The 19,157-nt window shown below is 40.6% G+C and overlaps 2 protein-coding genes across 5 annotated transcripts in view; both read left to right on the top strand.

Annotated features, from left to right (window-relative positions):
• Positions 1-4: 4 nt before the first annotated feature.
• Positions 5-10,441, top strand: CZH5orf63 (chromosome Z C5orf63 homolog). 2 transcript variants are annotated; one of them, XM_021551851.3, is made up of 6 exons: positions 5-58; positions 2,145-2,275; positions 4,846-4,966; positions 7,588-7,644; positions 8,402-8,615; positions 9,900-10,441. In XM_021551851.3, the coding sequence occupies exons 3-5, from the start codon at positions 4,847-4,849 to the stop codon at positions 8,579-8,581; spliced, it is 357 nt and encodes a 118-aa protein (XP_021407526.2). In that variant the 5' UTR covers positions 5-58; positions 2,145-2,275; position 4,846; the 3' UTR covers positions 8,582-8,615; positions 9,900-10,441. The 2 variants fall into 2 exon arrangements, with proteins under 2 accessions (XP_021407526.2, XP_077646193.1); XM_077790067.1 differs by lacking the exon at positions 5-58 and having other exon boundaries at positions 852-2,275.
• A 3,201-nt stretch (positions 10,442-13,642) lies between these two features.
• Positions 13,643-19,157, top strand: part of MARCHF3 (membrane associated ring-CH-type finger 3) — a 62,247-nt gene continuing 56,732 nt past the window's right edge. For all 3 annotated transcript variants that reach the window (XR_013341580.1, XR_013341579.1, XM_021551863.2), the window contains exons 1-2: positions 13,643-13,766; positions 15,001-15,149. The gene's annotated coding sequence lies outside the window, so the exon portion shown is untranslated. The remainder of the gene's footprint in view (positions 13,767-15,000; positions 15,150-19,157) is intronic.

Here is a 19,157-nt window from a genome sequence, read left to right as displayed (position 1 = left end):
TCACAGCCGGCGCTGCCCGGCGCGGCTCCGCCCGCGCGTTCCGGCGGAGCTCCCGCAGGTGGGTGCGGGACCGGCCGCACCCGACTGGGAGCGGCTGCGGCTCCTCGGGGCTCCGCTCCTCGGGGATCGCTTCCTCGCCATGCTCCCCCAGAAGGCATTCGGCTTTTCGGGATGCGGCTCCCGCGGGATGCGGCTCCCCCCGGGATGCGGCTCCCCCGGGATGCGGCTCCCGCGGGATGCGGCTCCCGCGGGATGCGGCTCCCGGGAGATGCGGCTCCCCCGGGATGCGGCTCCCGCGGGATGCGGCTCCCGGGAGATGCGGCTCCCGCGGGATGCGGCTCCCGCGGGATGCGGCTCCCGGGAGATGCGGCTCCCGCGGGATGCGGCTCCCCCGGGATGCGGCTCCCGCGGGATGCGGCTCCCGGGGGATGCGGCTCCCCGGTTCCTGCGGAGGGTCCGGTTACAGGTTTGCGAGTATCGGCATCGCCAGTCGGGCTGGCTCCTTGCGGGGGGATAACGAGGAGGCCTCTGGATACACTGTACCCTGCTGGGCTCGCCGGCGGGGCTGGGGTGGCTTAGCTCAAAAGTTTCCAAATAGAAATGTTTGAAACTCTTACTGAGTAATGTATCTATAATGTACATAATTCGTACATACGCATATATATATATATATAATATATATATATATAATATATATTTATTTATTTATTTATATATATATATATATATTATATATATACACATACATACATATATACATACACAATATATATAATTTATATAAATAATATTTAATTTTTATTTATTTTATATTTTATATATTTATATTTATTTATACACATAATATGTTTTTATCTTTATTTTTCGCATATATACACACACAAGTGTGTATCTTACACTCACGTATTATATGTAGATGCGTGCAAATATGTATCTTATAAGTAAATATTTATAATATATTTCATATTAATATCTATTTTATGCATTTATAGGCATATCTGTAGGTATATCTTTATATGTGCATATATGTATGTATATATAATGCATACATATATTTATATATGTATAATGTAGAAATATGTATCTATAATTTATGTTAATATATGTGTATATTTGTATATACATATAGATTAACATCAATTTGTATACATACACATATCAATTTGTATACATGTATATGTACTCATACAAATACTTGTATATTTGTATGAATATGTATGTATAGGTATATATTTATATCTGTCTAATATTTATATACTTAAAACATACAAGCTGTACATATAAATAAAATATATACATACCACATAATAGACAAGGTCATTATATACATAATTAATATACAGTATCATTATATACATGTATAGCATAATATACAGTATCATTAATAAAATTTTTGTTACAATACACCAAAGCAATATTAAATGCTTTGGTGCATTGTATCAAATACAATTACAAATAATTACATATTAAAATGACCTTAATATAACCTATCTAAATATTAACATGTATTAATATCAGCAATATCTTAATATTTTAATAATATTGCTATATTTGCTAATATTATAATGTTATAGGAAGCATCTAAGATATTAATATTTCATTAGATACATGGTTATATATAAAACTTATGCTGTGTTCTATGACATATGTTATCCTCTATTATGCTATTATTACTATTATCTTTTAAACTCAGTTAGAAACTTTACACTATGATAGGAGTGTGTTGTTTTGTGCAGGCTCTGTATAGTATTCAGAACAGGACATTACAGCAACCTGTTGGGTGTAATTTAAATTATCTGGAATTTGGAGTGTGGCCCTGGAGCAGACTCTAGGATGCATGCTCCTGGAGGAATGACTGAACAAAATGTGTTACTCATTGGGATGGACTGACACTTCCATCTTTTCTGGGATGGAATGCAGTGTCTTTGTGGCATTTTCCCCAGGTTATTCTACTTTGGAGGGGAAAATGCATGGAAACATGCACTGATTGCATGGAAACATGCACTGATTGCATAACATCACCCCACAGATATAACTGGTATTGCTGATGATATCTTTGAATTTCGAGCTGTCGCAAGAACCCGATTCTCCCTGAAATTCTAGAGTTATGAGCATGTGCAGAAAGATTTTCTTGTATTTTGCAGGTCTCCTCTGAAAGCCTGGTGGGGTAAAAGCTGTGTGGGGATCTCCACAGCTGCAGGATTTGCTGTCCCCACTCACGGGGACTCCCTGTTCTGTGGCTGTGACTCCTATTTCCCTGCTCAGCATTTCCTTGGTAGGTAATCAAATGTAGACTACCAGAGAATTTAGTTTCCTTGATGGCCATAGCTGATTTTGAATGAGGAACAAGAGGAGATAGGTGTTTTTAAATGCCATCGACATGCATTGTGATATTTGCACCTACTTGCTCCCCACATTCTCTTTCAGATGTTACTTAAAAGATAAAGACTGCAAGAATAAAACCATCCATGCTTGTCTTTCCTTGATTGATGCTGAGATTAAGTTTATACAGATACTTACCTCATCTAAATAATGGATGGTTTTACTGTCACAACTTACTTTTCCTGCAGATGAGGATTTATTGGGTGATGGAAATCCTGTTAATGGGAATTGAGTCCAACTTGGCTTTGCAAAGTAGAGGATGGGCCAAGTCCAGACTGAAAAGAATAATTTGTTAAATATGTAGCATTGTGGTGTAGGGGAAGGTAAATTCTCAAGTTTTCAAGCATCCTTTTTTGCGTTTATGTATTCATTTTTTCCCCTGAAGCAAATCTCTATAATTGGGGGTTGTCTAGAGAAAGATCCAGAATAATGATATGAGAAGTTTTGTGCATTTTAGTGTCTTTGGTATCATTTTGCTTAGGTGAATAAATAGACAGGCAGGACACTGATTTCTTTAGGTTATTTATAAAAACAGCCAGCCAGTCTCATGTTAGCCCTGGAAACAGCAGATCCTTTCCTCAGTAGCAGTACTGGTCAGTGAAGATTTGCTGTTGGATTCTGAGTGCAGAATTTCTTGTAATTACGTAAAATCAGTGTGGAAGTTAAGGCACTGCTGGTGGATTTTTTGTTTTTGTTTTTGGTTTTTTTTTTGTGTTTTGTTTGTTTGGTTGGTTGTTTTGGGTTGGTTTTTTGGGGGTTTTTTTGTTTGTTTTTTGGGGGGTTTTTTGGTTGGTTTTTTTTTTTTTAGTCTCAGAGCTTAGGTACTGATAATGTTTTATTCATTCCCCTTCAGCTGATTTTTGGCAATAAAAGCATTCTTAAAAAACTTTCCAGAAAGCAGACCTCTTCCCCCCCATGCCATTTTTATTTTGCATTTGAGCAGGCCAGCATGCTGTAAGCACTTCATGCCAAAACTGCATCCATTACGGGCTTCCATTTACTGGGGGTTTAAAAAAAAAAGACTGAGGCTCTCCCTGTCATCCAGATCTGCATTTTTCCAAAAGGTTCCAAGCTTGTCCATACAATTAACATGCAAAATCCCAGGCAGTCCTATTTCTACCTTGCTAAGTGAAACAAATGCAGTAGCTGTCAAGGACTGTGACCTTTGGCAGTGTGTGCTGTGCCAGTCACTGCTCAGTGACAGGAATTTTATTGCTCTGCCCCTTGGCAGCTGACTCTTACTAATAGCTGCTGTCTTTTGGCTGTGCAGGAAGATTGGTGGAGCAGTGCCCTGTCACCCACTTTATTTTTTCTTATGGTTGTGGCTTAGAAATACAGCTTTAAAGTTTAGAGTCCACTGCAGTGTTCTTCCTTAGTGGTTATTCTGGATAAACCATCTTGTTAAAAGGAAGCTTTGTGATTTTGGTACTGAGAGATCCAGTGAAGCAGAACACTGGGCTCTTTTTTACTGAACATTCTAAACCATGCCTAGCAGTCCTGCTCACTCTTAAGCTGAAATTGAAACATCACGTTGTATGTTTAGCTTTAGATAATAGATCTACAGGTAACTCAGGCCTGAAACTGAGCAGAAGCAGTTTGGCATTGGGTAGAAAGGATTCAGTTTGGTTTTCCCGCTGTAAATTCTGGTATCAGGTGTCATGTCTGCTGGTAATCACTATGCAGACTCCCTTTGGCTTCCTTTTTTTGTCCCTCGGTCCTAAAATGCCTTGTAGAGGTCATGGTAAGACAAAAGTTTGGAGGAAGCAGTGTTGCTATTAATGACATTATGAACAGGTGACTTCAAGACTCCAACGTGGCACCCTTCAATAACACTTTACTTATTTAAACCCTCTCAAAGGAATCACAAACCCATCAATCAAGTTGCTGTTGCAGGGAGGACCTGGAGCAGTGTGAATGCTTTTAATATTACCAAGTTAAATTAACTTGGCTACAGCTTTTTACTCATTGCAGAGCACATTGTATTAGTATTCTGATTAGGTACAGATTAGTTTTTTTGATGGAATAATTCGGTTAAGTAGACTATGTCAAACACTGCAGCAAGATTACAGAGGTTCAAAGCACGGCACTTTGCATTTTTAAATATGTAATTCCAGCTGGCATCTGTGGAGCTGGAACAGCATAATGCATTTATGTCAGCATTTGTGTTAGGGAATTTAAAGGAGGCATTTCAACAAGAAAACATAGGTGGTTTGTTGTTCTTTCTTCCTTTTTTAATGGAACTGCTGGTTTTTGAGCTGCACAATGTTTCTGGCCTGCCACATGCAAACCACCTCCCTGATGGATGTGTTGATACCGTGAGCATAAAAACCCTGGGATGAATGTTTTGGCTGTGTGTGATTTAGAGCTGCCACGGAAGCGTCGCGTTTATCCTGACATTAAATTTCATGAGCTATAACTTGGCACAGAACAACTCAGAGTTTTATTTTTTCCTGCCTGAAACAGGATGATGTTGCTCTGTTTTCTGAGCAGAGCCCTGCCACGAGCCAGGCATTCACCCAGCCCACTGGGGAAACAACTCAGCTCAGCCAGCACCAATAAGCCAGTGTTGACTTTATACACCAAGGTAAGAGCTGTTCATACAATAAAGATGGGCAAGACTGTGTGTTTGTCACCTCTGATACACAGGAATTACAGATTAAATGGCTAGCCCTTGCCTTTTCCCCCCCTCCTTCAAAGTAGTGCTCATCATTTTACTTAGTGGGTTTCTGCACACCAGGTTTTGATGCACAGCCCTGCTCTCATTGTAGCAAGTAAGAATTAGCTATCAACAAATATTTCAGGACAGTTTTGCCTCTGTGACTCTATGGTTCATTTCCTAGTTGAAGATTTGGCCCAGCTGCCAGTGATTCACCCTGAAAATGGAGAACAGACATGAATTGTTACACACAACCTGCCAACCACCAGCATCAACAGTCAAAGCAGGCTCTTCAAAGTGCTCTTGCTTAATTTCAGCACCACCTATGAGACTGTAAAATTTATCCAATTAGTGCTGGGAGCACGTGAGGGAAAAGTAGATTTTCCTTTACCCTCTTTTTTTTGCTTTATTGGCAGCTGATAAAACATGGGTAGGATTCCTAGGCATGTTTAGAAAACAGATGAGATGAGCAGGCAGGGTCATTTGTGGACTATCACATTCCATGAATGGTTTTCAATTATTACCTGCAGAGTTCTGCAGTTTTATAAAGGATGGTACGGGGCGGGGGGTTATACTGAATTTATGTGGTTGTTGCAGCTTTCAAGAGAATAACTACAAATGCAAAGCACTGAGAGTGCTGACATCAGTGTGGTGGTTTTAGATAAGATTAAAATAATTTCCTCCTCCTGCTTAGTGTTTTTTCATTCCATCTCTAACCATACAGGAGTGTTTAAACTGTGTGACAAATGCATAGGTTAAAAACAATAGGTCAGCATCCATTTAATAATCAGAATTATACTTTAAAGTTGCAGCTTTCTCTTCCCCTGCCCAGTTCAGCCTCAACTCATTCGTAATTCAAATGGGGTAATATAAGGATTAATACTCTTACCTTTGGGTTAATAATTGGAAAAAAATCCTCTTTGTGTCTTACAATTCCTAACTAGTAAGGCACTGTGTGAAATCAAATTTTCTAGTAGCAGATTTCCAGCAGTTCTCTGAAATGGCCCTTTGTTGAAGGTTCTTTTTAGCATTATTCTAAATGTTTACTGCTAACTTTAAATGTTCAGTGGCAATTGCAAAGAAAAGTGCAGTCTATAAAAAAAAATCTAATCTACACTATCTTATGCTAATTTGACCTCTTGTTTGCTTCCTTCTTATTTTTAGTAAGGAGAAAAGAGGAGGAGAAAGCAGAAGGCAGTTATGACTTCTGAATAAACTGATAGAAACTACCAAATGGGTTTCCCTTGTTTCCCCTTTTCTGCATTTGCTTACATAAATCTACTTCTAGAAAATATTTCACTGTTTGTTAAAATAATTCAGTTTTGACTTTGAACCAGTACCACCTAGTGCTTAAGCTTCCCATAAGAGTAAAACCATGTTTGTTTCCCAAAATTTAACCTCCTTTGCCAGATGCATTTGTGTGCCTGGTATGTTGGGAAGCTCTCCACAGGCCTGGAGGAGCCAAGTGTGTCCTGTTTTAACTGGAAGGAGCCTGGTGTGTTAGAAAATTGATGTTAGACCAGTCCCTCCAAAAGCAACCAGGACTATGAAGAACACAGCACTTCAGTGTCCTGCATAGGTTTTCAGAGCATAAAGACTTGTCCATGTGGGAAAGGCAGTTTAGATTAGATCTAAATAAAAGTAGAGGTTTTAATCCGAAGGAATTAACGTGCAGGTTCAGATTAATTTATTTAAACAAGCTCTATGAAGACTTTTCAGTGGGAGAAGGAGAAGAAGGTCTGTTCCAGCTATGGAAGGTGTTTTGGGGCAGAGGGACAGAGAGATCATGTTCACCTCCATATACTTTGCCATGTGAATTATGGGCTAAATTCTGCTATTGCAAACATTGGAGCAATGCCTTCATGAGAGTTACTTCTTCAGTTACAGCCTGGGTGGTCAGCAGAACCCAGATGGGGGAGTTTTAAAAAATGTGAGGGTTTTTTGACTTCATCACAGGTCAAAACACTGCAGCTGTTTGCCAATTCTCCACGCTGCAGGTTACTCTCCTTCCAGCTCTGCAGTTTGGAGGATCCTGCTTAAATTCTTCCAGGCAAAGCTACCCAATCTTAAATTGCCTTCTTTTCTGATTTGAACTGAGCTGTGTGTCTTGATCTGAGACAGGCTGGAAGTTACTCGTGTGGCTTTCTCATTCCTCTTTTAGCAGGAATGGCACCTGCATCTGTCATAATTTGGTGATGACAGTACTTTGAATACTCATTGCTGACCAAAATGAGGGGTCTCTGCAAGACCTTTCAGATCATTCCTTTGGATCAGATTTTAGAAGACTATTCATTTCCTCCATGAGAAATGGAATAGCAAATGTAAAATAATTAAATTCAGTGGCTGGATAGTTTGTTGGGGTTTTTTTTTTCATCCATATTGCACTGCTAAGTAATGTTTTAGAACTTCCTAAGACAGGGTGCTTGGTGCAGGGAAGGGAACCTGAATTTACAGTAATGAATGCTCCTGTCTGTGTGTGTTACTTCATAGTACAAACAACTTTTGTGTTTTACTGCATGGTTTAAACTACTTTGAATGTTTTCATTTAGAAACCATGCCCTCTGTGTGATGAAGCAAAAGAAGTTCTTGAGCCATACAAGAGAAGGGTAATGTATGGAAATTCTGTATATGTTTTCTATATGGAAAGAACAGTTAATCAGGATTCTTCCTTTGTAAAAAGAAAATTGCTTGGATTTATTTGCATCTGTTATTCTTTCATGGATGACCTCTTCAAGACAATTTCAGCGCTGATTTACATAAAACTCATTATCCAAAAGCATTTTGTGATAATGCTACTCAAATAAGTACTGGCAAACTAAACCAATATAGACCATGTTGCAGTAGTTCTTGAAAACACTCCTTCTGTAAATACTTTTGCCTTGTCTGAAGGAGGAGTTTGCAACTTTTATGAGCCAGGATGTAATTTGAGAAGGATGTGACTAAGTGGGGCTTTGAATATTCGAAATATGTGACTGCAATTTTTGCCGTTTTTCAACCGGGTTTTGATCTCTCTGTTGAAGGATGAAACGTTTATTGGATGCATTGAGAGCTGTTGCACTCTGCTGCCTGTTTTATTCCCAGCTATGTGTTTGTTGAGGTTGCTGCCCACAGGAGAATGGTTCTGCACAGTGGAGCAAGAATATTCTGGGCTAGGGAGAGAGTCCCCTGTGGAGAGGCAGCCAAGGGTTGTGGCTATATAAATTTTGTACTCAAAAAAGCAGGCCTTTATCTACAACACAAAGAACAACCCTACAAGCTTCAAGAAAACAGCTTTGCATTTCTGAAGAAAACACTGATCAGAAGACAAGCAGGTATTGTTTTTTAGTGTCCAGTAGAAACTGACATATTTCTTCTCTGCCACAGTTTATTCTGCAGGAGGTGGATATTACCCTTCCAGAGAACTCAGCGTGGTATGATAAATACAAATATGACATACCTGTTTTTCACTTAAATGGGAAGTTCCTAATGAAGCATCGTGTCGACATTCAAAAATTTGAGGAACAACTTAGGAACCTGGAATTGCAAAATGAGAGAAACCAGTGAAGAAAATGCAGCTGCTCTGAGGCAGATCTCAAAGGTGAAAAGAACTGTTTGAAAATAACCCCATATTCGTTATGTGACCTTAAATTTCTTAGGACATATGAGTCTGAAAAACTGGAGTGACTTGTGTTCTGCTTTGTGTTAACCACCCAGCCCAGCTGCACCAGGGGCTGCCTTTTCTGTGCTGCTCATTTGCTGCTCTCGTGGGCTGGTGTGTTCACTGACAGAATAAAAGCTGCTCCATAACAGCAGATAAAGTAAACTCTGTTAGTATGGGGTTGGCATGGCCAGGTTTGGGTAGTGGGGGGTGGTTTCTCTGAGAAGCTGCTGGAAGCTTCCCCTGTGTCCAGCTGAGCCAGGCAGCTCCAGGATGGATCCTCTGGCCACATCCTCAATGATGAGGAAGGAAGAAGGAGAGAATGTTTAATAAAATGACTGCAAACTCCATTCTCCATCTCCCTGAGGGGAAGGAGGAAGAGAAAATTGAGAGCGAAGTTAAGCCTTGGAAGAAGGGAAGGGTGGGATAAAGGAGTGTTAAAGGTTTAGTTTCCTTTGTCTTTATCCTACTGTGATTTGATTGGTAATAAACTAATTTCCCTAAGTCTCTGCTGCCTGTGACAGTGATCAGTGACTGATCTCTCTGTGTTCTCATCTCAACCCACGAGCCTTTTATTGTATTTTCCCTCCTCTGCCCAGCTGGTGAAGGGACTTGACTTTTGTGGGTGTGTGGCATCCAGCCAGGATCAGTGTTTAAAAGATGATTAGCACATGTAGACGTAGATTAGACTGTAGATGTGTAGAATTCCTTGAAGAAGTCTAGGAGCCTATCCTAAATGATAATTCAAAATAGAAAATAGAGCATTTACTGTTAAATTAGAAGGACACTTGATTAAAGACCACACACTCTCAGTGGAATTGTCATCATCACAATTTGATACAGTTATTGCTAACACCTAACGCTGAACAGTTTATTTTTCACATTTCAGTTCTGTCTTCCACACAGCTGCAAATCCGTTTATCATGAGACAAAAATGCCATTTTTTTCAAGGATTGCTGCAGTTAGATTAGTTACATTAGTTACATAGGCAATGCAGGCCTGTGAAGGAGACAGAATGCCCAAGTTAAACATATTTTCAGGAAGAAGAGAATGACAGATTCAGGAAAAGACAACCATTTCAGCTTAAATAATCTGTAACAGACTGGAGAAAGATGCTGGTATTTTTGATGTATTTAATAGATTCTTTAACACAGAAACTAATCCCTACCTGCTGCATTTTCATTGTTCTTATCATGGTGATACTCACTCTTTTCTCCTTACTAGGAATTTAAGCAGGCTCACTTGACAGATGTGCCTTCACAGAGGGAAGAATTCAGATGCAATGCCTGGCTGGAACACCAAACTGAAATAAAGCAGGCTTCAAGAAAGACAAGTCTTAAGTTTTGGAGAATGGTTTAATAAGTCAGCTGATCTGCTGTGGTGAAAATGGACTGCTCCTTCATGCCTTGTCCTGCAGTGTCTTTAGCATTTGACAAATAATTTGCAATCTAGTTTTGATGTATACCCCAATATGAAAAATTTCTGGGGAGGAGGGAATCAGAAATTAAAACTTCCAGCTTAGCAGCTTTACTCCACTCAGGTTCTGAAACTATCCAAGAATTCCCAGGAGGGAGACCTGTGCCATTTTTTTAGCAGAGAACTTGAGGTAAGATCAGCCAGATCATGGATCCACAATGTTTTTCATCACCATTAGCAGAAGAACAGAGACAAACATTTCTATGCTTTCTGCAGTTCATAAAGCTACAGTCAAAGTTCTAACTGTTCCACGGGTTACTGTTAAATAAAAGATCTGAATTATCTCTCTATCAGCAAGTGCCAGTTGCCTTTCTTCTATGATTTGAGATGGTTTCAGAGGGCCCAGGTTTTTTCCTTACTGAGGTTTTGTGATAAGAGAACTGCATAGAGCACTTGTCAACCATAGCTCAAGTGCTCTTCTAAAGTGTAACAGCATTATCTCAAAGATAGGGACAACAGAGGTCATGTGGACTTGCCCCATTTCCGAAAATACATAACTGGCAGAGACTGGCAGAACTCTCAGGGAGGTTTTTGCCTTTGTTTTATTTTAGTAAGGTCTGTTTTGGCAAGGAGAAAAAGGAAGCTAAAACCAAACTTCTTAATAATTTTAGAGCTGATTAATCCCTTGTTCCTTTTTCTGTCAGACTGGATATTTTCCTCTGTAGCCACTGCCACATACTTTTTCCCCCACTTATTTTGTAAAGTGAATGATAACAGGATTTCCTTAATTTTTGTCCATTTTGTTGCTTTTGTGAGTGAGATTGTGCTTTTCCATTAGGGCTGTGCTGCTGAAAACCTTCCAGTGGCTTTACTGTTCTGCACTTTTAAGAGAGTGGAAACCTTCTTCTCATCAGTTTGGACACAGGGACAGGAGGTGGGAATGTGTCAGTATGGAGTGTTGGTGACACAGCCTCACCTTCATTTTCCAAATGCAAGAAAGGATGCATCCTATATAAATTTGAGGGGTTTATTTCCCTTCTTGAATGTAAGAAATGCATCAGACTCCCAGCACATGCATCTCTCTAATCAAATGTGTTGAAGTATAACACAGATATTAAAATGAGAAGGTATATGCGCCTGCTGAATATATATTTATGGAGCAATATGCAACTTTATGAAAACTGGCAATTTACTTTTTTGACAGTGAATATTGGCAGGAGTGCAAAAGTTTGTAATGCACTATTTCTGTAGTAAAATGAGAATGAATACAAAATGGATTTACTTCCTATTTCTGGCCAATTAAAAAGCACATAGACAATGTCCCATCTTCTTCCACTAACTACAAAAAACAGATACCCACTGGGCTTACTTTCTTCTGTGTTCTGCTTCTCTCTTTCTTTGTGTCTTTAAATTGTACACGAGACATGGAAGAAAATGTCTCATTTCTTTTAGGCACAGCACTCCAGTCACAGTGTCTTCCTGTCCAAACTGGCCTGTGGTACATAATCTCAGATTCAGCTGTAATCACATAGCCATCTGGATTAACTACACGTGGAACTAAACAAAGCCCCATGTGCAAGTGTTTACAAGATCACTTTTTTTTGGTGGTGTTTTTTTTTTTTTTTGGGGGGGGGGGGGTGTTTGTTCGTTTGTTTTATTTCAGTGGCAATATCACTTTCCAAGCAGTTTTGCTTTATAGTCTATCAATAACATCTCTCTTCTTTTCCATCATGACCTGCTGGCAAGAAGGCTCCATCCCATTCTTGTGAAACTGCTTTGCCTCATAGACCCAAACCTAAGTTTTTGAAAACTATGACTGGAACTGTGAGAACAGAACAGTTTCCAGTTAGGGACCTCCATCTGAATAATGGCTTGAGCTGCTTTGGCAAAAAAAAAAAAAAAAAAAAAAAAAAAAAAAAAACCAAAACCAAAAAAAACATGGGAAGAGAAACAAAACCATTCTTTGTCCTCTATCCTCACCTCTTGTAGCATTTCAGATCAAATTCTGATTCTTGGTCTGGATCTTCCAGAGATAAATTACATATGACCAGGTTATCCAAAGGGTAAAATGAGTTCCTGCAGGAATACTCCCAGCTGTCTTGTCCATGAAATGAACTACAGGGACTGAAGGCAGACCTTCCTCATTTTCCCTCAGTGCTGCCTTCTGGGGCACATATGGCTGATCACGAGGATAAAAACTAAATCCCTCCCAGTCATACCCAAATCTCAGTGAAATGAGACAAAACTACATCCACTCCCTTCTCCTGGGGAGAAGGCTAAAGAGCAATGTTGTGACATGGATTACTGGCATGTACCTAGACATGAGGTCAGGGTGTGCAAAATTCAGGGTCTTGCTACAGGGCAGGTAGTTTTAGCCTGCCACAAAAAGAAATGAGACTTGGGCCATGTAATCATGAGTCAGTCCAATCCTTTCCCTTCCTTTCTCCCCTTCCTGGGTCCCTGGTTTATTTTTATTTTTATTTTTAAGTGTTCTGGTTTTTTGTTGTTTTGGTTTTAGATTTTGATTTTTGTTTTGTTTTCAGTTGGATTGTTTTCCTTACTATGACATTCCCTGAACATTCCCTGGACATCTGCTTCCAAAAGGTGGCACATATCTCTCCATTCAGTGGAGAAAAGCATGGTGAATCAAACCACATTGATACACACAGGTTTGATTTATACACCACACACCAATTCAGGCTTCTTCTCCAGCAGGTGAGACATCCATTGCTACAAGATCTCCAAGGTGCCAGGAGCTGAAGCTGCAGATCTGTTTGCAAGGCTGGGATCCAAGCAACTTCATTGATGTCCCCACTGCATGGAACACATAAATTCCTGCTTAATTTACCTTACCTGCCTCCTGCTAAGGTGTGCTGAGTGACTTGGGCCTGCCAGGCTCTCTCTTTTTATTTTAATACACACAGGTATCACCTGTGTGCTGTTTCCATGCCCACCTGGAAGTGCAGCTGTGCTGCTGGGGGTGAACATGCAGGTGCAAATATAGGTGGGCATTTTTCTTGTGCTTCATTGGAAGGAAAGCAAACCAAGGGCAGCTCCTCCCTGCCCCTGCGATTTGCCTTCTAGTAAAATTTTAGTACATCTTGCTGCTTTAACAGGGCAGCTGTATTCAGGGAACACAACAATTTTAGGAAACACCATCTCAGCCCTGCAACAGTACTTTACTTCCGAACAAAGCAAGCGTGACAGAGGCAGTGAAATGGAGAACTGTGGCTGGGCAAGATAAAATATCAGCCTAGGGGTTTGTCTTTTGGAACTTGGGGCTGTCGTTTTTGATGCAGCTTCAACTGAGTCTCAGCAACTCCGGCGCCTTCACCGACCTCAGCCCCGCAGCAGCTCTGGGAAAGCTCCTTCCCTCTCGCGCTGTGGCTCTGCTGAGGTTTTTAACTCCCGTGTCACAAGAAAAGGATGAAATTCCTTGATTCCAGGCTGGCAAGGAGCTGTCGCTCCCCGGGCGCTCCTTTGTGTCGCTGCTGCTCCGCGGGTACCGCCGGGGGAGGAGGAGGAGGAGGAGGAGGAGGAAGAGGAGGAGGGGTTGATGGAGCGAGGTCCTGTAGCGACAGCCGAGCCGGAGGCTGCAGCTCCTGGCTCTCTCCCGTGGGTTTGGCAGCTTCATCCGTATTTTTGGAAGGACAGCTGAGGGTCCGGGTGGAGGAGGTGAGTTCCCTGTCGCTCCCCGGGAATTAAAATGCGTGGCTGTCGCGTTTCTGGGCTGGAGGTAAATTGCTGCTTCTTTCTTCTTGTTATTCCTCTTATTGCTTGTGTTATTGTCATCGTCATCAACGTTTTCCAGTAGTTCGGCTGAGGTTTGGTTTTTACTCTTTCATTAGAATAAAAAAACGAAGCAAAACCATTTGAGGAGTAATAATGCCCAGCGTGAAGCGATCGGGCTGGCGGCTCTCAGGCAGAATTACCTTCGGGACTTCGGAGCCGGGGAGGAAAGAAATACAGTTTCCTTCCATTCCAGAGGCTGTGACAAACTGTAGCCATTTCTGGGATTTAGCCTAGAAATTCCAAATCTTTTTTTTTTTTTTTTTTTTTTCCTTTTATTTTCTTTAAATTCTTTTTCCTTTTAATTGCCGGGTTATCACAGGGCTCTTTGCAGATATGAGGAGTTGTGAAACTACTCAGTAATGTACCTGCCCGTGTCAGAGGAGTTTAACTTTCAAAGCAAATCAATTGTTTAAACTTGCATTTAACCCTGTGTTGCCCCCTCTGGGGCTGCTGATGGTGCATGCAGCATGTTTACCAAGTAGTGTCTCAACTTTGGACTGCACAGGGCAATCCAACCATTCCCAAGTCTTCAAACCAGTGAAAGCAGAGCGTGTTTGCCTATTAGAGATTGACTGTTTTGGCAAGGATGTTTACAGGCCAGCCAAGGTCCATTGGAATAAGTAGGAAAACTCTCACTGATGGTGACTCATGTCCGTGGGCTTTGGACCAGAGCAGGGTGTTGGAAATGTGCTTTGCCAAGTGGAACTCGGTAGGTAACCCTCCCACAGCCCCCTTGGCTTGTAAAGGGAGTGGGATGAGGTGCAGAGTGCTGTCAGACAGAAACTTGTGTGTTTGTGGCTGCTTTAAATACATTTGCTAATTGCACGTGTGTTCCTTGGGGTTTAACATGTCATTGATCTTTTAATTCATTGCCAATGGCTTAGTCTGCTGCTGTTTGTGAGGCTGATGAGGCAAATTGCAGCCTTTCTGCAGTAATTATTATTGTGGTGGCATCTTGGGGTGTGCAGTGTCTGCTCAGAAACTTCCAGGTGTGGGGTGCTTGTGAGTGAGGTATCAGACTCACCTGGGAAGACACAGATTTCCAGATTTCCCAGTCAGATTTCCCAGTCAGAAGGGACTTTTTCTAATGCCTTCTCTGATCTCTTGCTTATCACAGGCCACACAGGATTCACAAATAAATTCTACATCAAGCCCACGACTTCTGTGAGGTCTCCACTTGCCCCCATGGACAGGCTCCATCCACAGCAGGGCTTCAAGCACGTTTGAGACACTGCCTGGTGGCTCCCAGGCTTGAGCTCTGAAAGAGTGAGTAATATCTTCCATTTTAAATGGCTGTAATTAGGCTGGGAGCTATTTTGATCTATCAAAATATGGTTTTGCAAATAATGCCTATTAAAACACATCAGGGTAGCTGTGGTTGTTGTGGCTCTTGTGTTGGCAGAGCCACTTTCTCTTTGAATTTGTATATTTTCTTGTTCTCTGCAGCAGATGCAAAGAGATGTGTTTGGTTTCTGTAGTAGCAGAAACTTCACCTACCTTTGAAAACATTTGGAAACACATCTGTCTAGTGTGTTCTTTGCATTCCTGTAGGGTCTCTTGATAGAAATTTTAAGGGGGAGCTGTTTCTGAATGGATTCATCCTCACACCACCATTGATCAGATGAAAATATTACCCTAAAGATGACTCCAGCTAGTTGGAGCAGGCCCAGAAGAGCCATTGTGGGCATCCTTCCATTAAAATAAAACAGATTATAGACCAAGGAAAAGTACCTGAGAGCGTCACAAAAGTGGTCACGGCAGATTTCTGCTGCCAGGAGGGTGTCCTGCTCTCCTTATGGAAGCTGGCAGGAAGAAATGTTGCTGCTGCTGCTTAGACCCACAGTCTGAAAGGGAGGGAAATTATTTGTGACACAGTGCAGGAAGGCTTGTCACAAAATCAAATTGCTGAAAACCACCAAAGTGGTAATAAGAACGCTTATCTAGGGATTCTTGCACTGCTCCTGTGTCATCCTCGCTGTGTCAGCCCCTTGGTGCTGTGATATAGGTATTTTTTACTGTCTTTGCTACGGTGCACCCCTCCACACAGCAAAGAATCTCATCTGTCCCTTGCTTGTGATTACTGGACCTGTTTTCAGAGCAATACAAAGCAACAGGAAGGGAAAAAAGAGTCTCTGGTATCTCTCTCACTTTGCTCTCATTTAAGCTTAGTGCAAGGCAATGTAGATCAGAATTAATTACTAATTCTAATTATACTTTGTGTCTTGGAGATATTGATATTTTCAATTTCAAATTTATGCATCTGCAGCTTTTTTTTTTTTTTTCCTCCACTGCAGCAACAAAGCCAGGAAAGCTCTTAAACACATGCCTATTTTAAGCCTGCCAGCAGTCCCTTTGACTTAATTCAGCTGAGTGGCCCAGGGCAATAGTTTAATATAAAATTCTCTCTGTCCTGATGGCAGTCAAAGTTGTTGTGGTTTTTTTTCAGGGCATTGAGGGAAGAGGAGCGAGGGAGAAGGGGAGAAGTTGTTTATTCCTGAAGCCTAACACAACTTAGCCAAGCTCTTCTGGGTAAACCCTCAAAATGGGGATTCCTGTGTGTTAAAAATTCTGGTGTCTTGGTACTTGTTTTCACCCTGAAAAAACTCTGGGTTTTGTGTGATACTCACTCATTCCAGACAGTTTTAGAAAGCCTTGTTAATTCCCACAACACTTAATTATAATAAAACCACAATTAGATCTGCCTCAGACATGTCAGTTTCTGACCTGGAGTGCGCCCATGCCTTGGCACTTTACAATCCTTCTACACTCCCTTGTCTTCACCTTTTTTCTGCATAGTGTCTTGCACCTTCCTGTTTATGCCAGTATTTACCTCACAGTTTTTCTTTCCTTGATGGCCAGCCAGTATATTTGCCAGGACCTTCACTCTGCTTTTGTGTTTTACTCTTCTCTGTTCAGTGTCAGCCTGCACACTCTGAGCAGCTCAGGACAAGGATTTCAGTCGGATTTCTCCTTCTGTGTTTGTCCCCATGCTTGGACATCAGCGTGGTCATCACAGTGATATTTCTTTGATTATATCTCAGAGAGGTGTGCCAGTGGAAAACTGCTTGTTGGGTTTCTAGTGGGACCAGTATGGGGGATAATTCAGCATCCAAATCTGTGAGTTACCAGTGGAAAGGAGGAACGGGGATCAGCAGCAGGGTTAAAGGGAATGTAGCAGTGACACTGATGAAATTTGACTAATATGGGGCAACCGTGGCCCATTTGGTTTGCTGACTATCACCTCATAAATTCCTGATCTTTGGACCCTCCCTGGCTCCTGAACCGAAAGCTGCACTTTCCCATCCTTATTTTTCTTGATACGTGCATGTTGCCATGCATTCCCATCTAATAGCAGTGCATTTCTTATGCTCTGTTCTGGGAAATGATGATTACTAGCACGTTTCTTTCCTAACAACCAGCTTCCTCTTGAAGTTGTCACTCAGCTTTATTTGCTTATACCACAGATTAGCAATATCAGACTTATTCCTTCTGGTGAAACCCAGTGCTTGACACCCTGATATCTGAAAATACACAGAAAGGATGAGGGGGCTATTTATAAAACAGATTGGGGGCAAAAAGCTTGTAGCCTGTATGAAATTATGAAGAAAATGAGGCATATTTGAAAGCAGTGATAGCAAAAGAGCCTACTGCTTACCTCTCTTTAAATTCAGTATTAAATTTGAAGTTATGAAAAAATCTATTGCTGATATTACAATGTGGTAATATGCATGAATATCTGTTGATCTTTGGTATGATTTGAAATGGTCTTCTGATGGGGTTTTTTTTAATTGGTTTTTGGTTTTTTGTTTGTTTGGGTTTTTTTTTGTTTTGTTATTTGTTTTTTATTTTGTGGGTTTTGTTTGTTTGTTTGTTTGTTTTGTTTTTTTGTTATTTTTATAAATTAGTATTTGGTCCCCAGGACTGAAGCTACCACTGTCAGGTATCTGTATTACATTTTAAAGATTACCTCCATCCATTTTTAACAATCTCCACTTATGAATGTATTATGTAAACAGTTTTAAAATGTCATTTCCTAAGAGTTTCCTGAAAACCTTTAAGCAGGTGTATTGCAAGCTGCTTTCACCTCATTTTGGAGGTTTGGAAGAGCAGGGTTTGGGCAGCAGTGGCAGGGGAGGTGCAGAGCTGTTACTGATTCACAGAGAATTTCCTTTCTTAGGTCACTTGCAGGTCAAAGCTAGCAAAATACACCAGAGATTTTGAGTGAGCTTTGACAGATAAATAATCAGTATAAACTTCACCCAGTCTTTGGAGAGGTAATTTTCATTCAAACAGGTATTTAAAAGAAGGAGAGAGATATTTCTAAATTTAAATACCTGTGATTTAACACAGTATTTTAGTCTTAGTGATTATTCAAAATGAGGTTTTATATTTTCCTTTTGCTTTCCAGCATTGTAAGTGACTTTTCCTTGTACTTCTGCCCCTTTTTGGATTGAATTCTGCTGTCTGCACCTCAGTGTCTGTGTGAGAAAATTTGCTCTTGTGCAGCCACTGCCAATGTAAATTCAAAGAGCAATTTCTAGAGAGTTTTGAACATTATGTCATAATACTTTTTTATCAGAAACACATAAGAATTGCAATTCTGCTATCTCTGTGAGGATAATATTAGCAGAGTTCTCATCATCTTTGCACTGTCCTTACTGGAGTCTTAGCTTTGTGTTAGGAGCTCTTCTACAGGCATTCCATAAAATTAAATGGAGATTAAAACTAATTGCTTTCTATGTTTCTAAGCCACTGTAAAAACTTGAATAATAAGTTGAGGAAATTGTCTTTTTGAACGGTTTTCTTTTTTTTTTTTTTTTTTTTTTTTTTTTTTTTTTTTTCTGGCTATTGAAAAATTTTATCACTAAAAGAGTTTTTTCCTCTCCCATCCTATAAAACTTTCACTAATGGCAAAGAATAATTCATTATATGTCTTAAAAGAAAACTGTAAACAATAAGAAATAAGAATCAATGTGATTATTGAGCACAATTTATATCCCCAAGTTTCAGTAATGCAAAAGCAAACTACAGGAGAACTTCCAGCATCTCATTTATTATATTCTGCTGATATTAGTCATGGTGAGTTTCTGGGTGAAAAGATGAAAAATGCAGTTTTCATATTTAAGATCTCATATTTAAGCTTTGAAAAATCCCATGAAGAAAATGGAATGAGGAGGTGATTTAGTGGCATAACATGGGACAGGAAATGTCACAGCCTTTAGAAGCCAAGCCAGTGCATTTTGTGACCTTTGCTATTGTCCTTTGGCGCTCATC

Source organism: Lonchura striata, chromosome Z (genome assembly GCF_046129695.1).
Source record: "Lonchura striata isolate bLonStr1 chromosome Z, bLonStr1.mat, whole genome shotgun sequence".
NCBI classification, from domain to species: domain Eukaryota; kingdom Metazoa; phylum Chordata; class Aves; order Passeriformes; family Estrildidae; genus Lonchura; species Lonchura striata.
Note: the sequence above shows the minus strand (reverse complement) of the source record. Positions and strands in the feature narration are given on the sequence as shown.